This window comes from Lingula anatina, chromosome 4 (genome assembly GCF_051362555.1).
Source record: "Lingula anatina isolate TDL-2025a chromosome 4, LinAna3.0, whole genome shotgun sequence".
NCBI lineage: Eukaryota > Metazoa > Brachiopoda > Lingulata > Lingulida > Lingulidae > Lingula > Lingula anatina.
Window position 1 is genome coordinate 18,777,175 of NC_141770.1, and position 18,410 is coordinate 18,795,584.

Here is an 18,410-nt window from a genome sequence, read left to right on the forward strand (position 1 = left end):
TACAGATGTTTAGCTGTAAAAGTTGTAATATAATTTTCAGTTAAATAGACTTATGTATATTCATCAATTTATTGTTGGTTTTCATACGTATAACCTCCACAGTGACTCAGATTACTCCCCTCCAAAAAAAAAATAAATAAATAAATTAATTAAAAAGATTGTAATCAAAAATTGTGTTTAAGTAGAGCAACTATTCAATCATTTAATGAAAGCACTCCCAGTGTGGAGAGTCAATCTTATGAGGTCTGAAAGAAAGCAAAACGCAGCATCTCTTGCAAAAGTATTTTTAAATTTTACTGTTGAAGTGTTCACATAATTATGCCAGCCCTACAGATATTAGTAAATGTTGTTAAAAAGGAGAAAAAATCTATCTGGACACCGAAAAAAGAACATGCTTAGTTGTCCATATATTTCTAACATCCCAACTCTCACAGAAATAATAATTAAATGCAATTTATCTTCAAGAAGAGTTGTCAGCATTTCCATAAAACAGCCAATCAGCACCCTGATTTTCACAGCAATCACTGAAAGTGCTGAAAGATGGATTTTTTTTCTCCAAAAAGATTGTGTGTTTAGACAAGTAATATTTCATACCAGAAATTGGGCAGAACGTTGTTATGAAAGGAAATACATGCAAAATGCAAAATGGAGCTGTTTGGGAAGACATGCAAATGCAAAAAAAGGTAAAGATTGTTGTGGTATCATAATAATATGGGAAATTAATTGTTGGTAAAAATTCTGTAGAATGTTAGTTTGCAAAGAGAAAGCAGTAATTTTAAGAATTAGAAAAATGTTGATTCAATTTATAACGGTACCATGTCAGCTTGACTTTGGTTTTACAAGAACCAGTACAAACATATGAGGGATGGACTAACCTAATAATAATATTATAATAAATTATAAAAAATACAGTAGTGCATATGATTTGAAATTGGGGTAAAAGCCCTAAATGCATTTAATGTAATAGTAGAGACAGTGTATAGTGTACATTTCCAAAAATGTACTTTATCACCGCTTCTGTAGTATATCTGTATATTCATTTTTTATTCCATAAATCCATTTATAACTAATAATAGTGCACATAGAATACCTGGCAAATGTGCCTGAGGCAGACAACAAAAAGCCTCTCTTGACAATTTTGAAATTTCCACTAGACACCTTTGGTCAACAGCAAGAAACAAAAACCTTTGGCAAAATATCAACATTTGTCAAACACCTCACTGGTGTTGGCACCTGAAGAGGAGAAAGAAGTGTACACATCCAAAAATGTTCTTCATCACCGCTTCTGTAGCATAAATTTGTCTGTAATAAGCTTATTTTTTCAGAAATCCATTATTAATTATTAATAAGTCAGTCAGGTTACCTGATAGCGTGAGTAAGGTGTAATATCTCATGCTCAAGTGACCCTGTATGAAGAGGCCTCTACATGCCATCAGAAGATGATTTAAATCTCATCCCATTTTTTGATTGGGAGGAGGAAAGTTTGAACTGGTTTCAAATTCCTTGAGGTATTGGGGCCAGAAAATGATACATTATTGAAGGAGTTCTAGCTGGAGGTGTGCTAATGGGTTTCAGGGGGCACTGCTGCGTAATTGCATTTTGAAGTCGAGCTGCTCAGGTATGTGTAGGTTTAATGTGCATAGGTAAAAGGAAAATAGTCTGTCTGTTTGTGTTGTTAATAAAGGTCTTCTTTCACTAATTTATCAGACTTGGCATTTTTAAGACAGGATCATGATTATTTATTGAATTATTGCGTGGAATGAGTATATAACTTAAATGTTACATATAATTTTTTTCCCAATAAACTATCGTGCTTGGCATTTTTAACACATGATCATGGATTATTTGTTGATCTGTTGCTTGATCATTACTTAACGGGCAACTTCATCAGTATTATCATCATTATCATCATCCTTGTGGATATGAAATAAATTATATATATATTTTACCAGCAAGTATTTTCCCTTTAGGAATTTAAATTCTTATTTGAATCCTATGCAGTTATGCTAGATAAAAATAAATTGCATTTATCAAATATCCAGTTTTTAGTGTACTTGATGGCATTAAACACACTGACTGACAGCTAGATATTTTATGAGGGTAAGACTAATGTGGTGCACTTAAATATTAAAGACTTCTTTGTACCGAGTTCCTATTGACATTGCCACCTGAAGTATAGTGTAACAGGAAACTTAAAGGAAGATAGATACCCTTATATATTGCCTATTGGGAGGTCTTCTTAGACATTTATAACAAGACTAAATAAGTAAAAAAAGAAGAAAATATCATAGGAAACATAAAAGACAGGTCTTGTAAATATACAAATCCATTCAATTATAGTTTTTCCATAAAGTTAATAAATCAGAGTAATTGCCCATCGATAGAAATTTGATGCATTAAGCTGCTTCATTAATGAATGGTGATAGTGTTTTGAATTAACTCGATTAGGGATTAGTAAGATAATGCTACTGAACCCAGTTTCACAAAAGAATTTTTTTACATTGAAAATTGGTTCTATTTATCATGTAGCTAACTTTGATGCAAGATCATTATAATTATATCAGTCCATCAAAGTCCACTGAATTTAGTACAACATGCTCGTTTTACAAGAAGACTAAAATTTATAGCTAATTTTTAGACTACTATATTTTAGTCAGCTGCAGTAACTATAGATTAATTTTGCATTGGATCAAACTAATTTTTTAAGTGTTAAAGCTAAGTCCTTGTTAAGTGTCATTTTGTAAGACCAACCCCAGTACTAGTATACTAGGTCCAAATCTTTAACCAAGGTTGACTCTGTCTTTGCTTACTTTTAAGCCTTTATTGATCTTAATTTGGACCCATACCTCTGTTAAGTGTACCTGAATGTAACAAGTTCCTCATAATCTATTTAGAATGGATCTAGCAGTAAGTAGCATTGTAATGGGATTTGGTCGCAAAAGTTGCACACTAAAGGGTACTGTGAAATAGAATACATTTCTGCACAACTTTTCAAGTTAAGCTGTCAGTTTGAGACACAGGAGCTGGTAGTCTATCTGTCTGAGGCTTAGTCCACTATAAACTCTGATTAAACATCAAATATTATTGATCATGATTTGATTGTGTCTTCAGATAATATGTGACAATAGCTGGAGGTACGCCCCTTGGCTTGGATACCATGGTCTTATGCAATAGGCGAATTCTTCAAGGGTGTCAAGTTAAGGAATTATGGAAATTATGTATAAAAAGATAGGAAACTATTTTCACAGGCACAGGCCATTAATGTTTAATTGTGCATGGCTGAATGTCACAAAAAGGGCAGAGCCAAGGTCCATTCAGACTAGAAGCCTTTTTGGAATCATGGATATTGTGTTATTAGTTGAGCATATTTCACAGAGATATTAGAGCATCTAAGAAGTGCAGATTGAAGTCAGTCCCATTAATTTTGAGGAAAATAATAGAATAGTTAATAATAATGATAGTATAAAGAATAACATTTTAAAAAATCAATCAGAGAAAATTATAATAAATTTTAACTTTGAGTCCAAAACTTTAATAATCTTTTGACTTAGTGCCCCTGGTTATCCTAGACACAAGTTGGGTCAGTTTACAGTCCAAAGTTACTCTGTCTGAATTGTCTAAATGTGTCTTAGAGTTTTCTTTTCACTGAAAGCTACCATGGTTGACTGCATGACATACTGTATACAATATTTTCTTATTTGCAGAGTGACTGCCTTCTTAATGCCATTTTGTAGAAGACATTTACTTTTCATATTATAAAATATTTGATTGTATATGAGTGAAAGTCAGTGATGGGTGATGCAGGGTAAAGGAAGTTACGCATCGTGGAATTTCATGTACTTTAAACTATTGTTTGATAAACCATAAGGTGGGAGAAACTGACACTTTCAAAGCTGTAAGAAAATTAAGCATAATAATCCCCAGATCATTTCTGATTTAATCCAATTGTCTTATTTTATTAATTCAATTGAAGAAAGAATAAAATAAGTTATAAAAATACAGGGACTGAACTATTCAATAAAAAAACTGCAGGCGATACATTCATGTAGATAAAAAAGTCTGCTTTAATTCTTGGAATTAGAATTCAAAGGTTTAAAGACTGAGATAACTACTGTCCTAGATAATAAGGTGTGTGCAGATAAGAAAGGTATCATAATTATACCCTACCAGTTGATCCTGGCACGGATAGAACAAAAATACCTGAAGCCAGGGGGTTCATTTTGAAGCCAGAGGGTAACGTTTTGAACAAGCTCATAGTAAGGGAGTTTTTAATGTTAATTTAATTATAATTGGGCCCTTTTTAACAAAGAAAAACCAATATTTTATTTTAAAATAATCAGACCTGTACCTTGTATATTTCTATTCTAAATGCAAATTTGACATTTATTTTCTCTATTTTCAGTGAACAGTGTAATTGTTTGTATGGCAGAACTGGAAACAATGATATTACTATTCAAGATGAATATTTTTATTATTAAACTTCTCAAATGAGCAGAGATAAAACTGTCTGTAAATCCAGTTTCTTTTGTTTTAGATTTTTATAGCTTTTCCAATTCTTTTAATTTATTATGAAATTATTTTATTACGTAAATGTTTTGCATGGATCCCAAATTCCCTCATTTCATTGCTTTTTTTCCACAAATTTAATGTTATTAAAAGCCCAGCATATATAAGCCAGACATGTGCTGACCATTATACTAGGAATAAGTACAATTTGCCACAGTCTCCCAATGCAATTAATAACAGCAAGACAGATCACATTTTACCCCTATAAAAGTAATCCAGTACATTATGCCTCATCATGATGAATTAACCCAGTGTTCTCTTTCCCATTAAAAGCCCACAGTTTCCTTCAGAGATGGTCCGGAAATAAGATACACATTTTACAGGTGACTGGAGGACCAAAAACATCTTTAATGCAAGTCATCTGAAATGATCACCATGTATAAGCCTGTTGATTATTGTCTTGGAGAAAAGGACTACTAGTACATGTAAGGCTAAAAGGGAGGGATTGTGGACCATTGTTTAACAGAGCTTTATTTTTGACCATTTGTTGGACATGGACAGGTCATCATGAAATAATTTATTAGAAATCAAAGAATTGATCAAATGAGATAGATATACAATTTGAACAATATGAGAAAGAAATGGCCAATATTATGAGACATACACAAGCACTATAACTGTTGGTATTTCAAAGAAAGCATTTTTTATACTGGAGGGATTAGATTGGCTTTTTATGAATTGAAACTTTAATCACAAAGTTTTCCAATAAAGCACAGTCATATACTACAAAGTTCTGCCAACAATTGGAAATACAGGCTTACATTCACCATATAGAAGAGGGTATTGAAAACTCATTCATTCACATTCACCCTGCTTCATGCTGAATAATCCCAAGTGATCCAAAGGAGATGTAAATCTATTCAAAACATGTCACATAGCAAACTTGGTACTGTGGCGTTACCCAGGCAACATTTGACAAAGGAGATAGCAAATAATGCCTTTCTGTCTGAAAAGGGGACTGTTTATCCTGTCTTTGATAATACATAACTAAAGCTTCCCAGTCTAAAAGAGAAAATCCCCCAAAATTAGAGTGGCCATTATTATCCAGTTTTTAGAACATAGTTTTGGGGAATTTTCCCCAAAATATCAATTGGTCCCAATTTCACTGATTTTTAAACCCAGTTTTGAGGAAATTTCCCCAAAAAGCCCCATGAATTTTTTAATTCAACACAGTAATTTTCAATTTTTGACTACTTTAAAAGTGTGATTTTGGCTATTTAAAAGGGAATAAAATGGATTTTCCCTTTTTAAAATGGACAGTGTTAAATTTAATATTTTAATCCATTTTTACCCCAATGAAAAGATGGAAAACTGCCATGCACCTTGAAGACATTGGCACAGTTTTCTGTACAGTAACTATTATCATGGGCTTTTTAGCCAAAACCCTCTACAAACCAGGTACAAAAAGTGTTTCCTGCTATTCACATGCTATGACATGACCAAGTAACTTCAGGGAAATCACTCCCATTAATTTCTTTGTGTTTAATTCATCTGGATGGGTCATGGATGCCAACAGACAAATACTTTGTAGCAATTATTCATGTAGAGTGGATTTGTCTACCCTAAACATTAGTCACCATATTCCGACTAGCTTTGAACCAGTCTCAGGCTTGTTTCACAAACTTAACAAACTTCACAAATGATTTAGTTTTTGGCCCAAAATTAATGGATGTTTGCCTAACAAATTAAGAATATTAGACCTGCTCTGAGAAAGTGAGAAATGGTTAATGTTGGTGATTTATATAGCTGACAGTTGATTTATTTAGTTGACAACAAATAATTATTAATATTATTATTATTAATATATACTATTAAGTTGAAGTAGGTGAAAATGTTTGTTCTTAAAATTAAGGCCAACTTTCAACTATTTGCCACCATAACATAACTCAATATTTCTACTGACTTTGAAGCAGCCTCCCCCCCAAAAAAAAAAAATAAATAAATAAATAGAATAAAGAATAAGTAAATTGAAAACAAAGTCAAAAGCTTAAATAGTCCTTAGGCTATAAAAAACTTTTGTCCAACTCACCTGTACATCTCAGTAGCAAACCTCAAACTAGCAGTGCCTTGCTTGACATGAATGTTCATCATAGGTATTTTTCATGTTCACTGAAGTTGTGTTTACATTGAAGATAGACCGACTTTCTTGGTATATTATATGTCTGTGCTAGCCACCAGATTTTTCATGAAGATCACCATAAGCAGAAAATTTAATAATTCTTCCTGACATACTAATGTTCGCACTATGCAATGTCATATGGAACACTAGAATTGTGATGAAAATCTACATGATGTGGTGTTAACTTTTTAGCAATAGGGATGAAACTCTATGTGCTGCTGAGAGTTCAAGATTAAAGTGACCCAAAGCATAAGTGAAACAGTAATGTTGTGCAATAGACTGTAGTTAAACAATATTATGTGACCACTGGATACATTCTGTCAGCTTTTATTCATTGCCACACTGCACTGGCTAGTCTGCCATTATTTCTGACCCCACCCTCTTTCAAATCCCACGAAATCTCGCCTGATTTTGTGCCACTTGTCAAAAGATTTTGGGCTTTATCAAATGTTTCCCATTTGGCTTGCAACTTAATTCACAGAACAGAGCAATTTAACATTTGCTGCCTATGATAATCTTAACTAAATCATGTAGTCCAAAGAGAAAGGTAGGACTTTCTTCAATGTGAACACGGCTTAGGTGGATATCCATGTATTTATTACATGAACTAGATAATGCTGCAAATTGGCCAATTTGCCAGATCATAATGGAGTTGTAAGTAGGACAACAGCTCAGGGTCTGGTATACAGTAATTTTCAATACATAAATTATAGTTCACACTACAAATACTGGGGAATCATCACATGAGCTAGTGCACAATGTTTTATATGGTAAGTTTTTACATTAAATGACATTGACCTTGGATTTTGAAAAACAAAGTAATTTGTTGAGAATGATGCAGATATTTTCAGAAAAATTATGACAGACTCGGTGCTCCATTCTCACATATGGGCCTCATAAATATGTAACCACTTTGATCAACTTAGTGAATGAGCAATTAAAAAAAACTTTGACATTATATATTTGATTGAGTTTATGGGTTTGCCAAACAAATAAGCTCATCAACATTTTTCATTATCTTGATATTGACAAAATGACAACGGTGTGTATATATTATATTATAATGTATGATGACCGTACTGTGCACACACTGACCTATCTTTATATGGAAATAAAAATCAAATTAAAAAAATCATTGGTAATCCTTACCTTCAGTGATCATTATTGATGTAACTTGAGTATTGTCCTAATCCAATGTGAGTGTGTGAGTTTCCCTGATTTGTAAATATTTCATACTTGCAGTATTGATTTGTTATAATGAACCACCTCAAATCTGCAGATTGCATTTCTGTCAGTACATGGATCTTATTCCATGCCATGTCTTTTTAGATTGATAATTTCTACTCTGAGAATATATTTCACTTTATGAACCCCTTTCCCCTTTAGTAACGTGGGTATGAGAAAATATTGACTATGTTATTAAATTGTCTATGGTTTAGTATTTATAAGTTTGTTCAATTAATGTAAAAAGTGTCACTCTGTAGTAATGGGACAAACCTCCTCCAGTAATCCTTTAGTGGAAAATATATGTCTTAGAAAATAATATATATATATATATATATATATTGGCATAAGAGTTTTATGATGTTTTGTGGCTAGCGACCAAAGTCACAATTTGTTCTTGTGATCACCCCCCCCCCCCTTCTTAGTAAAAAGGAGACTGATGAAAAAATATGGCAATATAAGTGTCTACTATAAAGAAGGTATTATGATTTTTGTGTTTGTGATAAAAAGATACAGTTGTACTGGATGTGCATTGATGAGCAGTGGTGATAGAGGAGGTGTGAAAGTGTAGATGTCAACTTTGATAGTGTTCTGCTTGTCCTTGTATACCACAGCATACAGATTAAATGTTACTCCCTTGATATGTGCACCTTTATACTGGTACATGTGTTTCACTCTTATTATAGAAATTGTCACCTGGAGGTCTCTAGAAGATGAAATTCCTATAGTCTAATAGGCTTAAATAGAGTATTGCAAGAGCTTCTATTATCTGGAACACACACACACATACATGCACACATGCGCGCACACACACACACTTTATTCCTTTTATTACATAGAACATGTGTGATGTACATATCAGCTTTGGTTATGTGTAACATTTTACTTGTTGTATAGGGTTATGATAAACTGTTCATATTTTCTTCACAAGTTTATCCTTTGTGAAAGGCAACATTGCCAGAAAAATAAATGGAATCTAAATGACTGAAAAAGCAAATGTGTATGACATTGTTTAAAATTTCTATAAATAATATACTGTATATGTATTCTCAGTCTTTCACAATCAAGCAGGATGTGTTTAGTAACCGATAACCCTTCATTATATATATTATACAAAGAACAGCATCATTCCATTCTATAATAAACTACATGATTTTACATACACATGAAAGCTCTCTAGCAACTTGTATAACTTGCCTTCTTCTACAGTCAGCCAAAAGGTCTTAAACAACTCATAATTTATATATTCTTCTTCCACAGCCAGCCAGAAGGTCTCAAGCAACTAATAGCCCTGTACATAGGCAGGTGTCACCCATGCTGGAAGGACCCAGACGTGGTCAGGTGGTTAGAAAAAAATGTTAAGGAGGTGATCAAGAGAGTGGACGATGGTGATCCTCTGGCTGAAGAATACAGGAAGAAGTAAACTATTAATTTATTATTATTATTTTTTTTTTATTTTTAATTGAAGGAGTTTTGGTGTCTCAGATTTCAACTTAGCCTTAAATGTTATCCTAGAATATGATCCTCTAGTTTGATATTTTAAAATCTCTCTTGCAGAAGGCAAGGAAGATATCGCGGGACTCCCAGAAACATATTCCGCCATATTCTAATCTCAGAAATAAAGGATGCAACAGCTGCACTGCCACCTGTGAGTTAAATTTTTTTAAACATTGAAAGAGAATCATATGGAAATTCATTTTGATGTGTTAAAATATAATATGAGTATGATTTTAGTCAACCTTTGGGAATTTAAACATCGCCCAAGTAGCATAATTCTACAATTGCTGATTAATCAAAAAGATGATAATGGTGGTTGTGCTCTGTCTCAACTAACACAGTTGTCTCTGTTTTTCTCAGCATTTGGCAAACACCCCTGTGATGAGCTATGACCCTCTTCCTCCAGAGGACTCTATTTCTTCATATGAAAGACCACCAGCAAGGTAAATTTCCAAGTGTTAGTGTGTGCTTTTTATGTATGGAATGCATGGATTGGAATGGCTTTTTAGTCAGACAAATGAATAATATGTAAAACTATATAATTGACATAGGGCCTTGTTCAACTTTTTGCAAAAAGTGTTGAAAGCCTACAGTGGATATAGATAAATAACACAATAGTAATTTTGTTTCTTTATTTATTTATTTCAGACAAACAAGGGCTCAACAAGAAAGTAATCCACTGACAGCTTTCTTCAGGTCCATGTTGCCCAACTTTAACCCACAAGTAAGATATCAAAATATACAATAACTGAAATGAAAAGTTCTGATCAGAACTTCCATTTAGGCTTTTTCAGTCTATTTCACCTCTTATTTGCATAGTTTGAATGTCAGATTGTGATCCTTTTATTATTTAAAGCTTAAGAGCAAAGGGAAAAGTTTTTAATTTTATGAAATTTATCAGACATGGCTGCTATGACCACCCTGAGCTTCAGAGATAACTTGACACCTACCTCTTCACTATAGCCTATCTTCATCGTGTCAAGTTACCTCTGACCACATTCGATTGCCCCTGCCGCTCGCCAATCAAATTTAAAGCCCACACTCAATGACTCATTGAACGATCTAGCCAATGAACGCGAACGAGTCAAAGCGCGCTTTGTTCAAATCCGGACCAATCAAAGATAAGGCTGAATATCAGGGACTTGCCGTAACCTGTGGGCAGCACGCAAAATACATCATCCCTCAGTAGATAATGATGCAGGGCCTCAAACTGCTCTGGTTTCAATTCCGATATACTCATATTTTGCAAAGAATCAAGAGATAACTTAACACATTATTGTACCACCAGCGTTAGCGCTGGCGGTACACATGGTTTCGGTCCCGTCCGGATCGTTCTGCCGGCTCCGTTGGCTCCGCCGGCTCCGCCGGACGGCTACCGTTACCGCTTCTCCTCCTAGACGGTAAGGGCCCCCGTACCCATCTCATGGATTTAGGTCACCTATAATCTCAACTCCACGTAAAATTTGGGCTTTGTCGGTATTGGGGTCTGGGTGTGGCACTCATTGCAATGCACCCTTGTCTAAAAATGGCAAAATTAAATGCTAATTATCTACCCTACGGAAGGAGTTATGGGAAAAATTTCTATAGACGGCTTTCCAAAAGTCATATGTGTAGATTTCAAATATATCCTTGGATTTGACCTTTGACCTCTACTTCAAGGTCAAATGGGCCAAAATTTTCAAAAAAATGAAATTTTTTACGAAAAAAATTTTTTTTGCCCTGTTATTCAGACACCACACAGACTTAACCAATAATATTATTGGAAAGTGTTACCCTTCAGGTCATCTTTCATCTCCATGAATTTGGGGTCAATCGGTGCATTTTCACGGGAGTAGCGGCCATAAGATACCGAAACTGAAAACTGTCTCTAATTCGGGAACCGTTAATGCTAGAGACCCATTCTTTTTTGCATTTTGTAGAGCATGTAAAGCCCAACACTGGAGGTGGTCTCGGTTTTTTTGTATTCCATACGGTTTTCGAGTTACGCTGTATCAAAAAGTACATATTGGTGGTAAAAGCAAAATGTGCAGTACGGTAATGGATAATAAATTTTGAACTTTGGAAAAATAAAAGATAAGGCTTGGCAAAGCAGACAACTTGTGTTCAAAAATGACGTTATTTCATCAAATTTGAACTTCTGAAACTTCAGAGCACCTCCTATTTCAAGAATTTTGACCAAAATGACATTTTCTTTATTTTAATTAATTTTTTCTGTACGAAATTTAAGGCACATTATGGTAACTCCAAAATTATAACATCTAGTCCCTTATATCTCCAAAACTGGCAGAGATAGGTCCATAGTTACTAATGAACTTGAATAGGAAGTCATATACTGGCAATCTAAATGTGACCTTGAAATTGACCTTTGACCTACTTTTCACCATAAACTGAACTTTGCAAAATTTGCTTCCCTTTTATCTCCAAAACTGGCAGAGATAGGTCCATAGTTACTATTGAACTTGAATAGGAAGTCATATACTGGCAATCTCAATGTGACCTTAAAATTGACCTTTGACCTACTTTTCACCATGAACTGAACTTTGCAAATTTTTCTTCCCTTTTATCTCCAAAACTGGCAGAGATAGGTCCATAGTTACTATTGAACTTGAATAGGAAGTCATATACTGGCAATCTCAATGTGACCTTAAAATTGACCTTTGACCTACTTTACACCATGAACTGAATTTTGCAAATTTTGCTTTCCTTTCATCTCCAAAACTGGCTGAGATAGGTCCGTAGTTACTATTGAACTTGAATAGGAAGTCATATACTGGCAATCTAAATGTGACCTTAAAATTGACCTTTGACATACTTTTCACCATAAACTGAACTTTGCAAATTTTGCTTCCCTTTTATCTCCAAAACTGGCAGAGATAGGTCCATAGTTACTATTGAACTTGAAAAGGAAGTCATATACTGGCAATCTAAATGTGACCTTGAAATTGACCTTTGACCTACTTTTCACCATAAACTGAACTTTGCAAACTTTTCTTCCCTCTTATCTCCAAAACTGGCAGAGATAGGTCCATAGTTACTATTGAACTTGAAAAGGAAGTCATATACTGGCAATCTAAATGTGACCTTAAAATTGACCTTTGACCTACTTTACACCATGAACTGAATTTTGCAAATTTTGCTTCCCTTTTATCTCCAAAACTGGCAGAGATAGGTCCATAGTTACTATTGAACTTGAAAAGGAAGTCATATACTGGCAATCTAAATTTGACCTTAAAATTGACCTTTGACCTACTTTACACCATGAACTGAATTTTGCAAATTTTGCTTCCCTTTTATCTCCAAAACTGGCTGAGATAGGTCCATAGTTACTATTGAACTTGAAAAGGAAGTCATATACTGGCAATCTAAATGTGACCTTAAAATTGACCTTTGACCTACTTTACACCATGAACTGAATTTTGCAAATTTTGCTTTCCTTTTATCTCCAAAACTGGCTGAGATAGGTCCGTAGTTACTATTGAACTTGAATAGGAAGTCATATACTGGCATTATAAATGTGACATTAAAATTGACCTTTGTCCTACTTTTCACCATAAACTGAACTTTGCAAATTTTGCTTCCCTTTTATCTCCAAAACTGGCAGAGATAGGTCCATAGTTACTATTGAACTTGAATAGAAAGTCATATACTGGCAATCTAAATGTGACCTTGAAATTGACCTTTGACCTACTTTTCACCATGAACTGAATTTTGCAAATTTTGCTTCCCTTTTATCTCCAAAACTGGATTCAAGTCATATACTGGCAATTTACTGTGACCTTGAAATTGACCCTTGACCTACCTTACGAAGAATTTAAATTTGATAGTACCATATATATTTTTTGCAATAGTTTAAAAATTCTTGTTGATTGCATTTTTACAGCTTGTCAAGCACAAAACTGGTGGCTGTGTCCCTTATTTTGTGTATGTGGGGGTCTATACGAATGCGCTTGCTCCAGCTGGTGGTACAATATTTGGAGGCGGTATCGCCTCTCTGATCCTCTAGTTTTACGTAGTCACTCATAGGAGACGCCATGCTTTCTTTGTGTACGGTTTTGCACTCGGAACTACTCGGATGTCTCCGCACTCTACAATAACTTTGTTGATAGTATGGAGCTTGCGGAATCAGCCGAGGATTACCGATTGACGGTCAACCAATCAGCGTTTTCACCAAACTTTGGTGAAAAATTTTGAAACTTGGATTCGATTGGCTTATATAAACTAGGTCAAACTATTTTCGTCAGAGGTAACTTGACACGATGAAGATAGGCTATAGTGAAGAGGTAGGTGTCAAGTTATCTCTGAAGCTCAGGGTGGCTATGACAGATCGAGTATTGAATTGGAAAGAAAAGTTAGCTCCCCTTGTAAGAAATCTCATCTATTTCACTTTGAAATAGCATTAAAAGTTGGTTATGTACAGTAAACTCTGCACTGCTTGTACACTTTGTGACTGGAAAAATATGTTTTGGTTATGCAAAGATGAGTATCAGACAATATGTATTAACATAAATTTAAGGTACCAAGAAAAAAGGATACCACAAAAGTTGCTCCAGATAAACAATAATTCAAATTATAAGGTGAGAAAATATTTAGATACCATAATTAACTGAAAAACTTTCTTTGCAGGAAGTCCCAGATGTCCCAGACGGTGCTGTAGGTGGGGCTGCTGCTCCAACTGACATGCAGGCAGGCATTGGCGCACTGATGGAGGCCATGAGGGATCTCTTGAACAATATCAGACCAGTAGATGCTCCCAGAGAGGACGGGCAAGGAGGCGATGAATTTGATGACCAAGACAACAATCCCGAGTGGGACTGACGAAGCTAAAACTCGTCATATGTTGTATGATGTGTACAGTTGGTGCCATGGTCACATCTGATCAGACACATACTGTCGGGAGCTGTTTGACAGATTTGGCAAGGACTGGTATAAATTTTAGTCGATTAAGTTGCGTTTCAGAAAGAATCTAAAAGGCTGCTTATACTAGTGCCTCCTTTTTCAATCACTTTTCACTTTGTAAGTTTGGTCCTAAATTGCAATTGTTTTGATACCTATTCTCCTCAGTGGTGGTAGAATTTTATTTTGTTTCATTAAATGCCGTACATTTGTTGTTCACCAATTATTTTTAAAAAACACTCTCAGACCATCATTGCAAAGTCAACTTTAAACATCCAGCTATTCAGGTTTAGCAGCTTAAGCTAAGTCCCAAATCTGTGGCTAAAGGTCTAAAAGTTTATACAACTTTTACATGTGACATTATTAGCCTCATTGGCCAACAAGGAGGAATGTGGTCACCAATTATACAGTGGAACTACTACAGGAACTGTACAACGGCATTTTTATTATACAATCATGTAATTGGTGAGGTGGAATTATTCTGCAGTTTTCTGGTGAACTTCAACTGCATCTGAAAGAAAACAAGTAAAATGGCTTGTCTAAAGTGACAGAAGAGACCCAACAGTTTTGCTCAATCAAACAATTAGAGAAGTCTGGAAGGGTAAAATACAGTGTAAACTGCATACTTCCAAGTTCACTTAGAAGTATGGACCAAGTATGTTGATGGAACAGCAAGTTAATCCTATTGGACAACACATGACCAGTCTCTGACCAATGAGGTGACAGCTGAGAGAGGGTTATTCAACAAAATTAAGACAACAGTTCAGCATGGTGTTGAGCATATGAGCTAATAAATTTTTTCTAGTATATTCATCTCTTAAAGATGGTGGATTGATTTGCATAAAAGTAATTCGACCAGAAATGTTTTGTTAACTAATAATATCACTGTTAACTGTGATAGTGCAATATGATCATAAATTATGATCTAGAAAATAAATTGGTCTTTTTTCCATATCTATGCTGTTATTTGTTTATATTTTTTGTTGCAAATGTTATTAAGATAAAGCAGGATCACAATGACTGACATGAAATGTTCTTAAGAGTTCATTATTGTTAGTAAATGCTTTGCATTTAGCCAAAACTTTTTGACTAGTAGCTGAGCAAGGAGCGCTGTGACATATCAGTAGTATTGGTACATCACAGAAACCAATAAAATGCCAAAGACAATGTTCCTGATGAGGTTGACTGGTCTTCAAATGTCTGAGATGCATCTTAAAATCGAGTGCAAGTTCTATATTACAGTAACTGAAAATAGAGATTAAGTGCATCATGTTTAAGCTGATCTATTTATTAAATGTCATGACAAAAATGTTTGGTTAAAGTCACTGTAAAATGCACCATACCATAATAAATTATTATTATAATTATGATTAAAGTTATTTTCAAATTTTCTTGGAAAAAAAAAAAACAGAATAAACATTCGTAGAAACAATGCAGTCAACAGTGATAACATCTGTACAGTGACAAACTGCCAGAAAACAATTTCCATACATTAAATTGCAGACCCTTCATTTCCACTTTACTGCAGGTAGTATGAAATGTAACTCGTAATGCTCATTTGAGACTAGTATATTTCGCAAATAAATCACAACTTTTACTTTCGAGTTCCATACTCGTGAATACCCAATAAATACAAGTGTCCAACACATCAACCAATAACAATGTGCTTTTTTTGTTATTCATTATTGTCCATTTTTACTGGAAGTTTCTGGGACTTGTCTGTGATCAAAACCCACTGCTTCTGTTACGCTTGAATAACCATCTTTTCTGAAAACAACAAGAAAATTGGTACATCAAAAAAATCTTGACATCATCAGTTCATATGGAAAAAATTACAGTAATTGATTCCTAACATTAAACAAGCAAATTAAGTTTGACTTAATGCTTTTTCCACAAAATCAGTTACAAATATCCCAAAAGACACTTGTATATTCTTTAATTATTTCTAAAGAAAAACTTCTTTAGCATTTGGCCCCACTTTCAAATGCAAGATAACCTGAGCCTAAGAAGGAATCAGGTGAATAAGTCACTTACTCTAATAGCTCATCTAGTTCTCTTCTTATTCTGTCAACAATTGGTGGTCCTTCATAAGACAAAGCTGTATACAGTTGTACAAGAGAGGCACCTGCTTTAATTTTCTCATAAGCATCCTCCCCACTAGCCACACCTCCAACACCAATAATTGGAAGACGGCCTAGTTGAATGCAAGTTAAGTCAATCACAGATCTTTTGATATTTGGCACTTTTTCCTAATATATTTCAATTGGATTATAAATATTTTATACATTTACCTAGCATAAAGAATATGCTGATCTCCAAAGTGTATAAAGGTGGCCTTCTGCTTGGCTGGTGACTGTTTTAACCTTTCAATTCCTCAATCTGATGAGTTCAGACATTGTAATTGCATGCATGTGTATGCTTATGTTTTAAAAATCTTAAGTTGTAAAAAGGCCTGGCCTACAAGTGAAGTCTTATTTCAGCCTCTCTTGTAGCTATTACCTATAAATTCAATATAACTCGATCATTTTACCTTGAGTAAGTTTGTACATGTCCCTCAAGGTCTGTGTTGAAAGCTCTTTAAGAGGTGCTCCACTCAAACCACCTGTTTCATCCTTACTTTTGCTTTGTAAAGATGGTGGACGACTTACAGTTGTATTTGAAATTATCAAGCCATCCACAGACTTCTGAAAAGTGAATAAATTACTAGTAGATCTTCACAGGGTTGCTTTTATGCGATCTTAAATAATGCTTTTATTCTTAATGCAGATTCAGAAACTCTGCATTTAGTACACATTAAATATTTCTTTATAAACTTTTAGCTCATTCTTAAAATAACTTCAATGCTCTCTAAATTATCAGCATTTCTACTGTTGAGAACTTCAAGGCAACACAACCATGTGCTTCTCTAACACAACAAATTTTTTTTTCAGCACCAAGAACAGTATTCCCTGCTGCACACAAATGTCATGTTTTTAAATGAAAACAATAATTAAAAATAAAATAAAATGAACCAGAAAATTAAAAATCTATTCCACAGTACTAAATACACCAAACAAAAATGTTATATTGTGAGCTCTCCAGTTTATTATGGCTCACTTACATTGGGTCTTGCTAGGACAGCAGCAATGTCTATCTTATCCTGCTCTGTAAGGTCTGGAGCTATCTTTACCAGTAGTGGAGGCTTCCTCTTGCATTGTAATTGATTCCTTGCTTCCAAGACCTGAAAGCAAAAAATGAAACACAAGTGAGATACACTTCAATATGTTTGTCTACACTGTAATTATATTACGGATATTATATCATTAATATGGCTATAATGTTGATTTGAATACCATGTAGACAGTTTGTGAAAAATAATGTTGTTTATTTTTGCCACACTTGTAAAATTCTTTTCAGACCAAAATACTTCTTAAGTGACATATTACCAAGGTGTCTTGATCTAATTTCTTTCTATAGTTGCTCACGTTTTTCCAAACTAATAAAATAATTCACAGCTAAGTTGACCATCTGTAAGGATGTCAGTTAATTATTCCAAGTTTAAAGTTAGACCTACTCCTATTGCACCTTAAATGGTCTGAGTGTGAACACAGCAATGGCAATATTGTATCAGTTTGTAACACGACACTGCAGTGACATATAGATGGTTGTGATACATCACGATGTCACCAGGGGTCATTTCACTGTCACAACATCCATTGTCCACAGGTGTCCACTTCAGCATCACTGACCGGTTCACTGGGCCTTTTTTCAGCAAATTATGTCAAGCATACACCATGTAAATATTTTCTGTCACCACTGAGCATTCAGTCAGTTGGGTAATAACTGTATTGCTAACCTTCGCCCTGTGTATCAGAGTTTACCAGAAAACCGCCTTTGTTTATATCAGAAAGGAGAGGCAAGTCACTATTATTACTCTGAAACTCAGGGTGGCAAGCCTCCAGCTTAGAAACTAGGCCCAAACTATGCTCTTTGGCTTTGATGAAAATTGTATAGGCATAAGAAAGTGAAATGTGGAAATTGCTGTACATCAATTTGTCATTTTGACAAACAAAAACTTTATCTAAAAGTGACCAGGGACAGATAAAGATATTGGCCATTAAACAAAAATCAA

General features: G+C 34.4%; 2 protein-coding genes across 5 annotated transcripts in view; one reads left to right on the forward strand and one right to left on the reverse strand.

The window, feature by feature from the left end:
* LOC106162217 (ribosome quality control complex subunit TCF25) overlaps positions 1-15,253 on the forward strand; it is a 69,150-nt gene extending 53,897 nt beyond the window's left edge. For both annotated transcript variants that reach the window (XM_087012155.1, XM_013539402.3), the window contains exons 14-18: positions 9,170-9,328; positions 9,467-9,557; positions 9,767-9,849; positions 10,055-10,130; positions 14,030-15,253. In XM_087012155.1, coding sequence (XP_086868281.1) covers positions 9,170-9,328; positions 9,467-9,557; positions 9,767-9,849; positions 10,055-10,130; positions 14,030-14,221 — 601 coding nt within the window. In that variant the 3' untranslated portion in view covers positions 14,222-15,253. The remainder of the gene's footprint in view (positions 1-9,169; positions 9,329-9,466; positions 9,558-9,766; positions 9,850-10,054; positions 10,131-14,029) is intronic.
* Positions 15,254-15,566: 313 nt separating this feature from the next.
* LOC106162220 (dihydroorotate dehydrogenase (quinone), mitochondrial) overlaps positions 15,567-18,410 on the reverse strand; it is a 114,980-nt gene continuing 112,136 nt past the window's right edge. For all 3 annotated transcript variants that reach the window (XM_087012157.1, XM_087012158.1, XM_087012156.1), the window contains 4 exons: positions 17,400-17,519; positions 16,830-16,983; positions 16,334-16,493; positions 15,567-16,066 (listed from right to left, as the gene is read on the reverse strand). In XM_087012157.1, the coding sequence (XP_086868283.1) occupies positions 15,982-16,066; positions 16,334-16,493; positions 16,830-16,983; positions 17,400-17,519 (519 nt within the window). In that variant the 3' untranslated portion in view covers positions 15,567-15,981. The remainder of the gene's footprint in view (positions 16,067-16,333; positions 16,494-16,829; positions 16,984-17,399; positions 17,520-18,410) is intronic.